The 17,694-nt window shown below is 38.3% G+C and overlaps 1 protein-coding gene across 1 annotated transcript in view; it reads left to right on the forward strand.

Annotated features, from left to right (window-relative positions):
- Positions 1–17,694, forward strand: part of UBAC2 (UBA domain containing 2) — an 86,380-nt gene that overhangs the window by 45,004 nt on the left and 23,682 nt on the right. Inside the window, exons 4-5 of the mRNA XM_010136920.1 lie at positions 8,611–8,734; positions 10,445–10,492. Of these exons, the coding sequence (XP_010135222.1) occupies positions 8,611–8,734; positions 10,445–10,492 (172 nt within the window). The remainder of the gene's footprint in view (positions 1–8,610; positions 8,735–10,444; positions 10,493–17,694) is intronic.

The raw sequence follows: 17,694 nt of genomic DNA on the forward strand, positions 1-17,694 counted from the left end.
TGACTTGAGCTAGATGATACAGGTTGCATTCTTTCAGTCACTGTTTATCCTTCTAGTTATTTGTTTTCTGTTCTTATCCAGCTGCTGTTTCTCCAATATCTGTTTGACTCTCCCAGAATTTGAACATTTAAACCAAGATATGGCATGTATCAAAAGTGTGGTATGCATTTGGTTTTACCATTTGTGTTCAAAACTTACTGTATTGCTTTTGGCATGCAAGGAGAGTAACGCTTATATTAATATACTAATTTGTTACTTCTGGAGATGGTGACATCAAAGCCGTGCAGTTAATATTTTGACCAGTATGCTATGATGCCTATGATGATTTATTTTCTGTCTGCTTACTTAGTCCCTTTTTGAACAGTCCTCTTATCTGAACAGTTTACAAATGGTGCTGGATTTAGCTTTACAATTCCATATCTACTGAACTACAACTCAAGGTGAGAAACTACTTCTGAATTACACAGAGTGTTTATGGATCAATCAGAAAATGAATCCAGCCAGCCTGTTTCTTAACTGCAAAATTTCCTTTACTTCCAAAACTAAATCCTTTTGTTTTCTGAGAGACAGGTCAGGTGCCTAGAACTAACCTGTAGCTGAATCCTGCCTTATTTTTGTGGATAAATGTAGTTTCTCAAGTGACTTGAATAAGAGGAACAGTAAATGATGACTCACCAGTGAATCACAGTAACTCTGCAGAGGCCAAATAAAATGTGTTAGGTTAATCTAGCTGAAAAATAAATTAAGTACCCAAGCATAGATGAACTTGGGACACTAAAAATTTCAATATGGCTCAATTTCAATACCCTCAACAAAATACTCCTCCATGTAAATCCATTCAATGTTTCCTTGTGCCTTCATATGTCTTCTAGCTCCAGTTTCTGTGCCAGTTGTAACTGAGTATGGAATTCACTGGGAGCCTCTGCCTTTTAGAAAGTGCAAACTCCTCTCTCTTGCTAAACTCAAACTATGGTTTGATTGATTGATAGGATGAGTCATGAAAGCAAAGCTACCTGGTAAGGTGTCACCATCAATCACTTGCTGCAGATATCTGATATAGAGCAGCAACTGTCAGTGGGTAAGCATGAGTAACTAACTTAGTACCACCTACTTGACATTAATAACTTACCAGTTAAGGATAAATAATTGTCCCTGTGATACTGTACTTATTTGTGGCATGGGATTTGCCAGCAATTCCTATACTGCTCCATTGTTTTCACCTGCATTTCCATACTTCGGCCTTTAGATGAATGGCAGCATGCTAATCATATATTAAATAAAGGACAGGGGCCTTGACTTAAAAAAGAACAATTAAAAAAATTATCTTCATAGTGCTCTAAACTGAATAATTCTTTGATGGTCTTCAGTAATTGCTTGCTTGAGGGTGGTATATTGTGAATGCCTAACCGAAGAAAGTTTACGTTGTATCTTGCAGCAGGCTGGTAGGTTAGAAATGGTCAAGAACTGAAAATCACCTTAGTACAACAAAGGTTGAGGGAGATAGATTAACTGATCTTTTTAGAAAAAGCTGAAGAATGATGAGTACATATATTAGCATCTTATTAATGATGAATAAATTAAAACTGAAATTGGAAGAAAGATTCTAGTGATCAGAAGAGACGAGGTCTGGATTAGCTCACCAATGGGAAGGGAAAGGATCTTGAAACCGGTTTACGATGGAGCTGAGCAGTTTACGGAAGACATTGTTGGATAGTCTTGGCATTAAAAATCAATGCTTTTTTTTTTTTTTTTTTTTTTCCAGGGGGGGGTGTCTGACTTCTGGACAGGAGGAACCTTTCTTTTCCTCTGAAGAGGCACAACTTCAGTTTTTGCCTTGTTTTGGTTTTTTCCCCCACTTTCTTCCTGAATTCCTATGAAATATTGGCAGTTAGGTACTGGTAGATGTGTACTGGGTAGCGTACCCTACTGCTTTTGCTGGTATTGAGAGGTGTCAGGCACTGGGGTGTCCTGCTCACGTGTAGTGAAAAGGTTGGGTGCGATAGATGGTTCCTTTGAGTCCTGGGCTCCATCAGGCAGAGGATCCCGCCTGTCGAGGGTGGTCATATTCCAGGGAGTTATTTTAATTTTAATGAATGTTACTGAGAATGTTTAACATTTTCATAATAAAGAGTGGCACCTTAAGCATAAATGGCAGTGTCTGGACAGCCTGTAGGAACACAGAGCACTGAAGTAACTTAGTAACTTGAATTACAGGCACACTGTTTACCTGCTCTGTGTTATCTGCAGCTGCTTTTATAGCTGATATTTTTAGTCCCTGGAAAAATATGTGGTTGTGAATTTGTCAGATTAATGTTTATGAAGAACTTAAATGAAGAAAAATACAGCACTGCAGTTAGTAAGTGTAGTGAGTCATTCTGAATAAAATAACAGGTTATTTCTGCAAGTTTAATCCCACAGAACTTCCACTGACAACAGCAGATATTTTTGCAGAAGTAACATTAGCTTTCTATCCATTTGTTCATACATTTTAGAACTGTTTTTCCTGTATTTTGTGCATATCTTTACTAACGTTAAAATGTTTTTATTTTAATCTGCGTTTAATACTTACCTTTTAAGTCGCATGTTTCTCTTATGAGGAGTACTTGCCTCTGATTCTTCTCAGCCAGTAGTTTTTACATCTCTTGTTTATTTTTTCAAAGTTATTGTTCCTTCAAGTTGTTTTTTTTCTCTGTGCAAAACCGGTCTCATCACTGCCTATGATGTGCAATGTTCCCATCTGGTCTGCTCTATTTCTTTTTCACCGCAAATGTTGAAATTTAACATGTTCTTTGGACATGAGGATAAAATTGATTGTTGCAATTAGGGAATGAATCCAGTATTATAAGCCCAACACTGAAATGCGAACATCCCCTTTGCTCTAAATCCAGCTGATGTGTGAAACAAGCACGTTGGGTGCACAAACAATAATGGTTTATTTACAAGCAATATATACAGATTGTTTTGGATTGCTAGTGATACATTGATGAACTGCAGTGTAGCCATAGCTCTATTGCCAAAGAAATACCCAGCACTATAGGTCTGAAACCAAACGCACAACAGCCCATCCCCTGTAGGCCCGGCTTCTTTGTAAAACAAGCACGTCAGATTCACAAATAGTCCAGTGGAAACAAATGCAATCGCAATTACAAACTCTCTGTTTCCCGGGGAAAACAGAAGCACTCAGCATGATGGAGGTTATGAATCTTACCCACAAGGCTTCCCTGGTGTGGCGGGGTGGAGAAAGAGTGAATCCATCAATCTGTTGTTTCGGTTTGGTTCCAAAGCATCTCGCAGCCCAACTTTAGGTGCAGCATCGGAGCAATATTCATACTTCATTTTTCTTATTGCGTCGATAGGGTGGGTGGGACCATAGGCAAGCTTATTGCTTATGATGATCACGCCAAGTCCATTAATTTACACCTTCCTGGGTATCTGTAACAGCTCATTTTGTCCTGGGCAGAAAAATGGAGGAATGCAACTATGGCCTCCACCCACATTTCTCACCCCTTCAGGCACCCAGATAACACCAATCAGCAGATATTGATTTAGTGACAGTTGTAGTTCTGATTCCCACATTGCCCAGCACCAAATTTTATCAACAATGAGCTTGCAGACATTCAGCTGCCTTGTATGCATGACTTTGTACGTGACTCTGTACTTCCTACAATTGTTGTAGGACCTGCTGGATGGATGTGGTGTCCATCTAGAGTGTCCAAACTCTAAAATTTAATCTTTCAGGTTTAAGAATTTCCTGGTTGGTTTGAAAATTTTATTTTCCAACTCATATGACTGAGGTAACTTCCTAAACTTTAAGTGGGCATAAGCTCAGTTTAGAGTCAGCATGTATTTGTGTCTATGCCCCTTCTTTGCACATAGACATCTCGTGTCTAGTAGAAGTTAATCATGGCACTTGAAAGGATGTTGCTGATATTCTCCAGTATAACGAACACAGGGCAGGGACAAAGGTCTCTGGAAAAGGAGAGAAAGTAGAGGAAAGGAGATTAGAAGGGTTGAGGGGAAAAGCAGAAAATAAGATAAAAAAAAAAATTAAAAGAAAGACATGGACCTGGTGGAGCAGGTCCAGAGGAGGTTCATAAAAATGGTCACAGGGGTGGAACACCTCTTCTGTGAGGGCAGGCTTGAAAGAGTTGAGTTTGTTCAGCCTGGAAAAGAGACGGCTCTAGGAAGACCTTATTGAGGCCTTCCAGTACTTAAAGGGGGCTGATAAAAAAGGTGGGGACAAACTTTTCAATAGGGCCTGTTGCAGTAGGACAAGGGGTGATGGTTTTAAACTAAAAGAGGGGCGATTCAGACTAGATATAAGGAGGAAATTCTTCACAATGAGGGTGGTGAAACACAGGCGCAGGTTGCCCAGGGAGGTGGTACAAGCCCCATACCTGGAAACATTCAGGGTCAGGTTGGACGGGGCTCTGAACAACCTCATCTACAGGGGGACAGGATTAGATGACGCTTCCAACCTAACCTATGAAGAGTATGTTTTCCATTTGTCGACATTAAATCTTACTGTATGTTACCAAACAATTAATTAACATAATTAAAAGAGTTAAGAACCAGCCCTTTTATTTACAGAACACAGATGGATGTTTGTACTTGTCTAGTGAAATAACAGAACAGAAATTATTCCAGTGATTATGAGCTTCAGGAACAAACTTTGATTATTCACAGAATGATAGAGTAGCTTAGGTTGGACAGTACCTCTGGCAGTCATCTAGTTCAGCCCTGGGTTCAAAGCATGTCCAATAAGAACAGGTTTCTTAGGGCTGTGTGTCCAGGCTGTGTCTCTGTGGATGGAGATTCTAGCTCCAGGCAACATGGTATGGTACTAGACCATCATTACTCCCAGGTGGGCTTGCTCCAGTGTATCAATGCCTTTCCTGAAGCGAGGAGCCCAAAAGTGGACACAATGATTCAGTTTCAGGATCAGAAGTGCTGAGCAATCACTTCTCTTGGCCTGGTGACTTGATAATGCAGCCCTGTATGCAATCGACCTTTCCCGCAAGGGCAAACTGCTGATTAACGTTCAAAGGATTCTTCAGCTCCTTGTCTGCAAATCTGTTTTCTAGCAGTCTGTGCCATTGCACAGGGTTATTCCAACCCAGGTGAAAGACTCCACAGTTGGTTTTGTAGAACTCTGAAAGGTTCCTGTCAACCCATTTCTCCAGCCCATCAAGGAATATCTGAATGCGACCCTGCTCTCTCCAATCTGATGGCATTCACCAGCTTGCTGAGGGTCACTCTGTCCTATCATCCCAGTCATTAATAAAGATGCTAAGTAGTGTTTTCCTCAAGTGTGGATCCCTGAGGAAAGCTGCTAGTAACTGGCTGCCCCTTGGACTTTGTATTGCAGGTCAGAACCCTTTGAGTTCGGCAGTGCAGCCAGCTTCCCTTATATCTGCTTATCCAGTCCATATCTCCCCAGTTTTTCTACAAGGAAACAAGAGGAGGCTCAGTCAAAGACCATCCTAAAGTCAGAGCGTACAACTTTTGGTGCCTTCCCCTTCCTTGTCCTCAGTGCCACAATCACCCTTGGTAAATCCATACAGGTTATTAGCTTTGTCCATCATGTGGCCAGCAATGGCTTCTAGGAGATTTACTCTATAACTTTCCCAGGGACAGAGATGAGGCTTGTAGCTACCTGAAACCTCTTTTTACCCTTCTTGACGATGGGTGTGACATTTGCATTTTCCCAGTCATCAGGAACCTGCCTTGATCACCGTGACATTTCAGTGATAGTAATACTGGCCGTCTCCCTCAGTGCCCTAAGGTACATCCCACCTCTTCCTGACTCCGACATGGCCAGTTGGGCTCAAGAGCTTCCTAACTGTCCTCTTTTACAGCAGGTGTTGCTCCAGTCCCACAAGAGGCTCAGGGACCTGGACGGCCTGAAAGTAAAACTAACCAGTAAAAACTGAGGCAAAGAAAGGCATCAAGTACCTTGACATTTTCATGTTTGTTGTCCCTAGGTCCCTTTTTCTACCAGGCAGTGGGTCCACATTTTCCTTAGCTGTCCTTTTGTTGTCCCTTTCTATGTCAGTCATATTCTAGTATTGTTACGTAGCAACTTCTTTGACAAACCTGCTCTAGATAGGTCTGCAGCATGTCCATACAGATATTCTAAAACAAAGCATGAGTAATGTAGAGAAAATTCTGAAAGCAACAGAAAAGATTACTTGAAATTTTCAAAGAAAAAAATACAGAATTATGTCATGAAAGCTGAGGGTGAAACTTTAATCAGAGTAAATTTTCACACAGTGGATCAGGTGTACATGAGTTTCACAAAATATTTTGTATTTTAAAATTTTTTAAAAAGATACCTGAATGGATATTTGTGTTATGCCTATTTACACTAGGTGTGAACTCTCTCTGAAAACCAAAACCTGATGTCTTTGGAGGCATATGTCCGTGGTCACTACAAACTTACTGTTGTAGGAGAAAAGGTACATCACAGGTTTCCGCTAGCTCCTGTAGGTTGTCTGCTGCTGAGCAGTGTCAGACACTGGACTCTGAATTACATGGATCACTACCCTGGACTAGGGCAGTACTTTCTATGATCTCTGCTGACATTAATGGTGGATAATAACATTTAAGAAATCTTTCAACATTCTCTAATCTCTTCTTAAACTGCACTCGCAGTCGAGGGAAATTCCTTTTTGTACTTTCCCATCTTATGACTGAGTGCGCTCTGGCATGTGAAGTCTCTGTATGTGTGAGTCACAGTTTATTACAGGAGGAATAAAACCTGAAAAGCTTGCCACAGTTTTGGTACTCCCTCAGGGTAGTAAGAATAGAAAGAAATAATTTAAAATTACTTTTCTAATAAGGGAAAAGATTTTTTTTCTTCGTTTTTCTTCTCTCTTCACTTATAAAACTTGATTTACTTCAGTGAATATTGTCTACAATGGAAGCACTTCTGATTGATTATTTTTGTATGTGGCACTCCTATAGCTGTGCCTACCAACTCCTACAGCCTATATAATTTGAATTTATTTTAAGAATGTGTTGTGTGTGTTTGAACAGGTGTTCTTTGTTTGTGTAAGAAGGATTATATGCAAAATTGAGCATTTTTCAGTAGTTCCTGAGTTAGCATTCTCAGTATATGCAAGTGCATCTGACCGTGTGTTAAACAGGTGGTACTAAAAATGTTTCTATAATTAAACGGTATTTAAGTCCTTAGAGAGGAAGCTTTTCAGCAAGCTGAACTTCAAATATAACAAACATGATAATGAAATTCTCTAAAGCCACAGCCCATTAAATGAGTAATAATATTTGAAGGGTTTGTTTTTCATAGCTGTGGGTGTTGCATTTGACAGTTATTTAGAAAACATAAGTTTTAATATTTGGACCATCATTTCACATGGCATTACTCCTATCAGTAGTTCCTCCAGAAGGGAAAAGTCTTTCTGAGTGAGCACTTCAAGTTATTTAGGTCCTGCTTTTTGCTGTTTGCAGCATTCCCACTGAGTCTAGTAAGATCCGTTTCAATTAAAGGCCTGTGGAAGCTGCAGCTCTTGAAAGTTTTGATAAGCTGGTGAGCAGTGAAAAATTAGCCCATGCTGCATCCCATGCCTGTTGGACACAGGACAGCACAGAACCACGGGCAAGGACTCAGCTGGGGTAGGTGGCACTTTGCCGACATCCTCCCCTTGCCTGCAGCTTGCTGCCTGGAGGTCACAACCACCATAAACCCACCAGTGGAGCAGACTACGGCTACCTGAAATGACCTTTTTTTCTTCCTCTTCTCCACCCTAGGAATTATTTTTCTTCTGGAATCTCCCATATCCATGCCTTTGGCATTGATTCTGCTGTGGTCTCCCCTGTTGTCCTTAAATACATGGTTTAGCGTTCCGGGTGCTTTATTGTGAGGAACACAAGCTATGTATCTGGGTATCTGGATGAAGTGTACTAGTTCATGTTCACAAGTTCAGTCTAGGTATCTGGTCGTTGTAAAAGATGCTTGAGTCTTAAATTCTATGAAACTACTTCCAGTGAGGATTTAGGAACTAAATAAACACCTTGTGCTGTGATTAAGGTGAGGACCCTAAAGAAAATTAGTTATTTGTAGAGCCATGGAAGTCACTGGCAAAGGGAAGTTGAATCAAGCTCGATATTCCCATCTTAGATACTGCAATATATTAGCAGCCCTCTAACACCTTAAGCCTGGGTAAATATTAGGAGCTTAACTCCGTAAGTGAAGTGGTTTCCATAACCTTTTGGGAAAGGTTTAATCCTTACCATTTGTCCATTGGAATCAAAGAGGTTTGTTCTGATGCAGGACAGTACTACTGTTCTCTTTGTGTGCTGTATTTTATAGAAACAATCTGCTATTAGACTAAATATGTTGCAGTTTCTGCTGCCTCCAGTCCTAAACATTCGGAAATCAGATTCTTCTTGCCGTGTTCTTACTTGCCAATGAATCTATTGTCCTGAATGCTGCAAGTTATCTAATCGTTGGTTCCTAAGACAGACCTGTGTTTGCAAGGTGGTATTACATTTTGATTGTTATGTACTGAAGATTAATTACTTTTGATTGTTCTACACCACTGTTGCTAGTATCATTCTTATCCACCATCTGTATCTTTCTTTTTGCAGCCTGGGTCCTGTGTTTGCGCTGTTTGTACCATTTTATTCCTCCATTCCAAGAGTGCAGGTGGCACAAGTATTAGGCCACTTTTCTATCACAAACAAGACACTGGTCTACATACTGGGTTTACAGGTATGGTATGTACTTGCTTGTTCACCTTTTAATGAATCATTAATGTAGTAGTTGGTATTTCTGTATGTTTGTCTGTGAATTTTGATGCTTCCACATGTATGATTTTTGGTCAGCAAATGAACTAGATGAAAATAGATAAAAACAGAACCGATGCTAAGGCATATATATCTTTCACCTTTCTAACTTGCTTATATCTTGAGTTTGTTTATTTTCCCATTGTCTGTTAGAGCTCAAACAAAGCTATAGAATACAGAATTTTTCTATATAAGGCTGTCTGTAAATAAGGTTTTGGCTGAATTCCGCTTTTATACAAATAAATTTTTTTTGTTTATCAAGCATTAGCCTGTGACAGGTAATTTAAAATAGTGTGATGTAGAGCACAAGATCATGTAGTGTTATGTTAAATATGAGTGGAAAAATATCGGTACTTGGTGCAGAAAAGCAGTAGTTGTTCAAAAAAACAACACAAAAATACTCCACCAGTCTAGAAATGAGTGGACACTCATGTCACAACTTTAATTATGAAACAGGAGATGTGCAAACTTATGAGAAATTATACTCATTTTTATATATTCCGGAGACTCAAAAATAGCTTTAGCACTAGCAACGGTAAGCGCCATAGTTATGCGAAGAAGTAAAGAGTATTTTAGAATGAATGGTCAGTTTCAGAATATTGACTCATTCTCCACATGAACATTCCATTCATCCCTTTTGCTGTTCAGCCTTTGGATTTCTTGAATTTCTGCTCCGGCACCTTATTTTCTTGATCTTTCAGAAATCTTGATTCGTCTCTTCCGAACCCGTCCATAGCACTATTATTGCAGTCTTTGGGAAAGCCATGATATTGTCTGAGCTCTTTTCTATCACACCCTTTGCCTTTTGTTTTCGCATACAGACACTGCCTCCGACGCAGATCACTGCTGTTGCTGGTCACTGTATCTTCACTTCTCTGCTGCATGCACAACGGTTGCTATCATCACACAGGGGCTGGGGGAAAAATCATTTGCCTTCTCATTTGTAAACTCTGCTGTTATCTCAAGTCACACTTTCCGTAGTCAGAAGTCTAGAGGGAAGGTGTTCTCATGATTCAGTTGGCATCATGCAGAACTGTTTTAGTAACCAGTATCAGTCTAGTTTTCAGCCTGGTTTTCCAGTTGGTAATAGTCTTCTCCAGGTGATTAATTGCATACTTCACTAGAAACTATGAGTTGCTCTGTTGGTTAGCAGGCTTTTTTAAAAAAATCATTTCAACCTATTTCTGTGATTTCATGTCAACAAATGTGCCACTGGGCGAGTGAGAACTTTAATTTTGATGCTCATGCTTAGCTTCTTGGTGACTGCACATCTGAGAGCTTCACTTGCACTTCCCTGCTGTCGCTGCTGAGTCATTTCCTTTTGCTTCAGTGTACCTTTCAGAGTTGTTTTTCTGTGCAGCCTATAACTTACATCCTGTTATACTTGGTATACTATATGAAAATAAAATGTATTGTTCTGTAGAAGGAGAATAATTCTTGGATCCCTGTGGTTTTTCCACTTTTGCTACTTCTAGAATATATCTTTTTTTTATGTTAAAGTATTTTTTAGAGATAAATGTCTGACTTCTGCCATTGTCATGATAAGTGCATAGACTATGTAGTATTGGAACATAGTAGTTCAGACAACAACAGCTTTGTAAAATGAAAATTTTAAATCACTGCTCTTCTCTTCTAGCTCCTAACCTCTGGTTCCTACATCTGGATTTTAGCCTTAAGTGGATTGGTAAGTCTTAACTGTTTTAAAAATCATCTATTGCATAGAACACTCTCATATATACAATCAGTGCAGTATATTTGGGCTCAAATTACTGAGGAATATTTTTTATTTGTGACAGTAAAGAGAGAAAGTTTTTGCCTCTGACTTCCACAGGTGTAAAGCACCGGCTGGCTGGTGATAAACTGACAGACGATAGAACAACTGTTTAATATTTGCAGGGTGCCACTGCTCTTTGATGCCATGGGTATAGGTTTAGACTCACAACTATAAATCAAACTATTGAGGAAATGATAGAAAAGTTTGCCTTATTGTTTATTTTTTTCAGTTTTCAGCAAGCCTCAAGCTGTTATTCCTAAAAGCAACCTTTAAGAACCTTGCTGTGAGGTTTTTTCTTGTCTTGCTTTTCTCCAAGGACATCTATGGTATAGCTGTTTCTCACTGTGTTAACAGCAGTAAGGTTGCAAATTCAGTTTCTTCACACCAGTCAGATCAAGGCAGTGTGGTGTATCTTTTTCTTTTCTGACTGTTCTTAGTACTAAAGCACTTCGTGCTAAAACCTGTGCTAAAACAGGTTGTACTAAATCTTACATATTGTTAGATACTGATAAATTGGTTTTAAAATTTTACGAAACTAGAAATTAAGAGCTCAGACTCTGATTTCTTGGCCCAAAATACTGTCTGTTTTTCAAACAGTGAGAGTGCTACTTCTTCCAAAGAAGATTAAGTTGATGCAGTCTAAAGAAGAAATTAAATTGTGCCCTTGCTATTTAGAACCTACTAATTTTCAATTTGTGGTGAGCTCAGAGTAAAATGCCTGTGGGCACTTCACATATTACTGCTGTAACTCTGTTCTCTTGCCATTTGCATTGACTGTTCCAAAATACTCCGGATAACTAGCAGGAGTGATGGAGCAGTAAACAGTGAAGTCTGCTCAGCAGTTTGGTCTGCCCATAAATACTGATGAAAACAGTGTGACTAACAAACCAGAAATTCTGTCTCCTGGAGATCGGCCTCTGTGCCCGCCTAAGAATCTGTGACTTCCTCCAAACGCACTACCTTTCCTGTTACTCTTCTGGCTCTTTTAATAGCCCTTCCTTTTGAACAGGTGTTCATTAGAGAGGGAAGGGAAGGAAAGGAAAGGAAAGGCATTTTAACTCTCTCTTTCCTGGAGGCAGAAACTATACGTATACGTGCTTGTGCAGACTTAGAAAGAACAGCTCAACTTTTTTTTTCTTTTTTTGGTAATATATTATGCAATCTTATTTTAATTTCCCTTTAATGTGGTGTTTTATTAAGATGTATAATGCAACTTTCTTAGAATTCTTTTTCATAAATGACCTTTTTTCTAATTGTGGGTTTACAGTGTATTTTAGATAGGAGTAAGTCCATAGGAATAAATTGAGCTTTCTCTGTGTCACAGGAAGGTTTAAAAAAATAATCTGTATTTTTCATATGTCAGCATTTCATCAGTCAGCATGAATTAAGTCACCATCAATGATGATGTGTTTTCAGTCTTAATGTTTTCTGCAGCGAGCAAAGAGGTGCACTCTACTGTTTTGGAAAGAAGTTTGTGTTAGGAATTTCAGCCATTTCTTGCACAGCATATGTGTCACTCTTCTATAAATAAGAAGTCTCTTTCTCTTCAGTTAGCAATTATAATTTGGTATCTTTTATGAAAACTTGATAAAAGAGTACAGTTTCACAGTGTATTAAATTATCTGAAGAGAGGTCTGAAGCACTGTAAAGGCACCTTTTAGCACTACAAGTATAGGCTCACACGTGTGTGTACAATTGCAGAAATATACAGATTGTCAAATGGATGTTCAATCATTCTGACAGCTTATGTAGTTTTGTTATTCTTACTGCATTTTACATTTTCTAATGTACTATGTATTTGTTGAATCAAATTTTCATCTATTTGTGTAAAAAGGCTGAGTAAATGCATGAACACCACGTCAGCTAGGTGTGGTACTTAGTCACTAGTTCATTGCCTGTTAGACACTTCACTGTCTGTATTTTTATCTCTGAAGATCACTTAGACTCTCATATGACTGTATATGATGCTGTTCTGCAATTTAGCTTTTCTTGCACTTCTGCGTATGTGGAGTATTAAAATGCATGACGCCAGCCTAATTTCTGAATTGGTGTTGGGTTCCACTTTCTCTTCACCATGTTCCCAGTTTAGGTTTATTTAAATTCTCACAACTGTATATTTTAACATATAGTGAACACTCTTAGACTCGACAAGGTCTGACTTTCCAGGTACAAGATGTGGTGGCACTGGATATGGATGTCTATGTTCACCCTTGCTAATGCTGTTAGATTTCCCTGTGAATTCTAGGCAGGATGTAGAGCAACTGGGAATTGCACTGCCTTGAGTTTTTGTTTTCAATGATTTTGAGCAATGCTGTCATTACAGAAACGTGTGTGTGTGTGTGTGAGTCTATGTATGCAGGCAGGCATTGATAAATGTGCTTGCTGTAGGGAATTTTAGACAACTTATAGTTTGACACTGGATTGTTCTCAGTTACAGAGATTACAGCATGTGTTTTGTTACTGGAATACAAAAGGTCTGCTGTGTCTGTCTTTTCTGTAGGGTATATATTCCTAGAGTTCTTATTTTGAATCAGCATAGGAATACACTCTTAAAGGCAGCTTCTGTACTCTTCAGATGAAAATTAGAGTACCTCTCATTTATCCTTCTTTTGTTTTGGGCCTGGTAATTTCAGATGCTGGTACGTTGTATAAAATATGCTGTGTATTTACAAAACGTGATGCTTATTTACAAAAAAAGGAAAAATTTAAGAAGTAGTCTGTAAACAAATTCACAAATGTGATGTAATCAGTAATCTGTAATGTTCTTCTTATAATTTATGAGACTAAATTAGTTTCCTGTGAGTTGTTTTGCCAGGACTATACCATACTTGGTACATACAGTCCAGTTTTGTTTCTTATGATAGGAGATTTTTTTATGTAATAAAATCAGGAAACTTCATATTAGAGATGCAGATGTTTCATGAAAGTCATACAACCTATTTCCACTTGACTTTAAGCCAGAAATTCTTTCAATAATTGTTTACAGGAATGCTTCCATATAATGCATATCACTCAGTTTAGCGAAGGCCAGAAACAGTTTTCCTACTATTTTTTTTTCTTTAAAACAGTAAAAACACCTTAGAAAATGGTATCCACTGGAATGTTTCATTGGCCATGTGCATGTCAACCCATCTTCTCTCCCTCCCCACCACCCCCACTCTCCTGTTTAAAATCTCTTGGGTTCTCAGCTTACATTTCTGATTGCCATACTCTTGCAGAACTGAAATTTGAGGGGCATGTCAAGGCCACTCAGTCATAGCCACAGCGTAACTGCTTCAGGCTGGTACCAGCAGACGAGGTATGCTTGATGAGGCATGCAGTTCCCTTCCCTCATTAGTATAATGTCATCGTACAGATCACATGCCAGGGTTTCTGCTAACCACATAGCTAAAGCTGTGTTTCACAGTGGAAAGGTATCTTTCACAGAAAGGTATCACCTTTCTGTGATGTTAGCATTGTAGTCTCTTCCTTCTTACCTAGCATCATTTCTTTTATTTGTTTGCAAGGTGACCTGCATTGCATAAAGGTCAAAATTTGGAATACCCCAAGTCTTCTGTGAGCTGCCTTGAATTTGTCCAGAGTGCAGTTCAACCCTTAGGAAACTGAAATTGTCTTAACCTTACAAATGCTGAAGTTTCTAAAACCTCCGTTTGCTTCACAGATTTCACTAAGCGAAATGCAACAGCCTTCTGCATTCTTTCTGTGCTACACTGTGATTTACTTTTGTCAGGTTGTATGAAAAGTTGCACTTTTTATACTTCAGATATTGAAAAACTGTAGAGAACCGGTAATTTAGAGCATGTATTTTAAAGGCTTGAGGTTAAGATAGTTTAAGGTTAAACTATCTTAAGTGCTGAGTGCTTGGTTTTAATTTCAGTTCTGATTTTTAAGTGCTTTAGTTCTTATTCATAATTTTGAAATTGCTAACTTGGTTTTACATAGACTACAATACCTACTGTTAAATGCTCCCAAGCGTACTTCGGATTGTTTTGAGTTTGGTTTGTTAGGAACTTTAATCACCCTGTTTGTTACTTGTTCAGCGGATGTGTTTTTCTGTAGTGAATCCTTGTCCTTTAGGATCAGCATTTGTAGAATAAGATGTGATTGGGCTGGGGAGCAAAGTACTTAAAACCAACTTTCTTTTTTATTATTATTCTTGTCTTAAAAATAACATTAATATCTGATCAAACCTAAGAATCATTGGTTTTATTCTTGTCGTCATTCTTCTTCCGCATCTTTCTTAAGTGAGCAATCCTTACTGCATTCTTTTTATTGTTTAAAACAATGTTATGAGGGGATTGCAGAAGCATTTGCATTACCCTATAGTGCAGTATTCACACCTTAAATATCATCCCTTCTGCATACTTAAAATTGGTGTTAAAATGTGCTGACTTTCTTGAAGAGAATCTCTGCTCAGAGCCTGATAATGTAGTATGCAGTTAATTCTACATTCATGTCCTGCCATATGTCCTTCTTCATCCCCTAGTTGGTCTGTACATCCTCCAGTCACCCATGTTTACTCTTGTGTAGATCTTTAGTCAAAGTATGATATTTCTTAAATTCTTTGTAATTGTGTACTTACAAATGGTGATTCAGATAAGTCTTTTTCCATGTCTTGTGGTAGTGCTTTGGTGACACAGGATTGAGTTTGGATAATTTAAAAAAATACGAAAGCTATGCATTAATTGTTTTTATGATGTTGATTTATAGCCAAGCAATATTTGAACTGGAGCTCAGGGTGGAAAAAATTAATTATTTGCAATAACCAAAATCACATTTTTAATTTGTTCTTTTAAATATGGAATTATGAAAAGCTATAGTGAAGAAAAAACTTATTAGAAGTATAAAATTTAAATAAAACAACATCAAGAAATAATTAAATGATGTGTTACTGTTTTGAATATTGTTATTGCTTAAAGTAAAATCTGTTGCATTCACAATAACGTTAATAGCACTTAAAGTCCCGTTGCCATTTTTTCATTTTGAGCTTGTTTTCACCCAAATGCCTGGCAACAGACTACTCAGTGCATTTCTGACTTGAAAATTTGACACAAAAGGGGGTTAGCCCTAATGGTATCTTTTAAACTTTAAATAATTTTGTAAGCATATTGTGGCCTTCTCATTGATTTGGGGGTTTGTTGGGTTTTTTTTTTTTTTTAATTAAGTCTTTAGTTTTGTGGAAACATTGGACGATCACAAAGGAACACATTTTTATCATTTTCAGTAGCAAGAAACATATTTCTTAGAAGAAATCACTAGGAAAATTTAAATAAATCTGAGAGCATAGATTATTTAGTGGTAACCTGCTGGTCTCTTGTGTTTCATTGCAACTGGTATTTGAGCCTTCATGTTTGAAATCAGTGTGCCTAGGCGGAGCTGAAACTGCCACTGGCTGTTCGGCTAAGGCTGAGTGTAAACACCAGTGGTGCAGCAGGCCAAAACATCATTTTGAGCTGATCACCCAGTGTCATTGACCACATCATCAAGAAATCCCATTTAGCACCCCATCGGAGTTGTCTGGAGATCCACTGGTCTGCTCTGTATAGACCTGTGGTCGCTCTGCCTACTTCATGAGCAGGGGTTTCTGGCTTAGGCTTGAGCACCACTCTAGGGCCCTTGCATAGGTCCTATATACACGCCTACCCATGTAACAAAGTGCTACAGAGGTCTTTATTCTACAGCCGGATCATATTGCACATTACTAAGGATGATGTGCTAAAAAGTGGAGCAAAAGGTTTTACTGTATAAAAAACATGGGGAAAAAATACTGACCCGGATAAAATTTCAAAACCTGATATTCAAAATTAAAGCACAAGTACTACAGGATGGTTTTTTTTATTATTATATGGATAACTCTAGCTTTTTTTCAGGAAAGTTTGTAAAGATGCAGAAAGTGTTGCAACACTTTTGATTTCTTTACTTTTTTCTTCTTGTCAGTGTTTCTTGAATTCCTAGCTGGGCTGAACAGATTGTTTGGAACTGTCAGCTTTTATAGTAGTGAAATAAATTTTTAATCATTTTGCAAACTACCACTTCAGTTTAGGTATTTCCAGTTCTGGAAGAAGAAGAAAGTAATGAGAAGGGGGAGAGAAGGTAATAATGAGTCAAAAGATATTTTCCCTTTATATCCATGGCTTCTCAGATCCTGCAGAAAAATGGATATTAGTTTCAGTTTGTATTTCACTTCTACATTTTCTAATCTCTGAGATCTGAGGAAGAGTTTGTGTGCCCAAAATCTAGTCAACTCGGTCATCTGTGCCAGCTGGTTCAGTAAGGGGTAGATGGCTTCTGTCAAGCTTTTCTAGCCTGTACACGTACACCATTAAGGCTACAATGTTACCACTGTTTAGAGAGGAAATCCCTGAGAGAAACTCAGCTGTGTGTGTACTTTGGAGATATATACCATAGGATGAGTCACACCTTGACAGTGCCAGTTTATCTCTGTTGACTATGAAACCAACTTTAAACAAACAGCTCATAAGGAGGCTTTTAAATTACAGATGTCTACATCTAGGCAGATACATAATAAATCATGATTGGATCTAAAGAGGTTTGGTTAACAATAACATGATGATGAACTACAGAACTCTAGCAGAGACCGAAGGGAACCTATCCTTAGGTCATAAGTACAAGTTATGCATAGATGTGCTGTGCTGAAATGGCAGTACAGTCATGCTTGCGTGGACACAAAGAATAATTGGAATCTGATCATTGCTCCTGACCAATGAAGATAGCATTGATGGACTCAACTTCCGAGGTATCTGGGAAATTTATGAGCCCAGTCAACTGAGGAGACTGAACATCATGATATGATGATTATTATTGTTATTATTATCTTATTTTTCTTTCAATCTGAGTATTGTAAGAGACCGTTTACACTCTTAGGAACTGCTTCCACAAAGAAAACGCAAACAAAACAGTCTACTGTGTTACAGTTACATTACGGGTTATAATTACAAGTTGAAAACACGTGTGTAGTGGTTTTATTTGTTGGGTGGTTTTTCACACAATCTCTCTTACTTTGATAAATATGTTCCTCTAATCACGATAAATACAGAATCTTGACACAAACTTGAACCTGTTGTTTTGATTCTAGTTGTATAGAATTCAAA

Source organism: Buceros rhinoceros, unplaced genomic scaffold (assembly GCF_000710305.1).
Source record: "Buceros rhinoceros silvestris isolate BGI_N320 unplaced genomic scaffold, ASM71030v1 scaffold11080, whole genome shotgun sequence".
Classification (NCBI taxonomy): Eukaryota; Metazoa; Chordata; class Aves; order Bucerotiformes; family Bucerotidae; genus Buceros; species Buceros rhinoceros.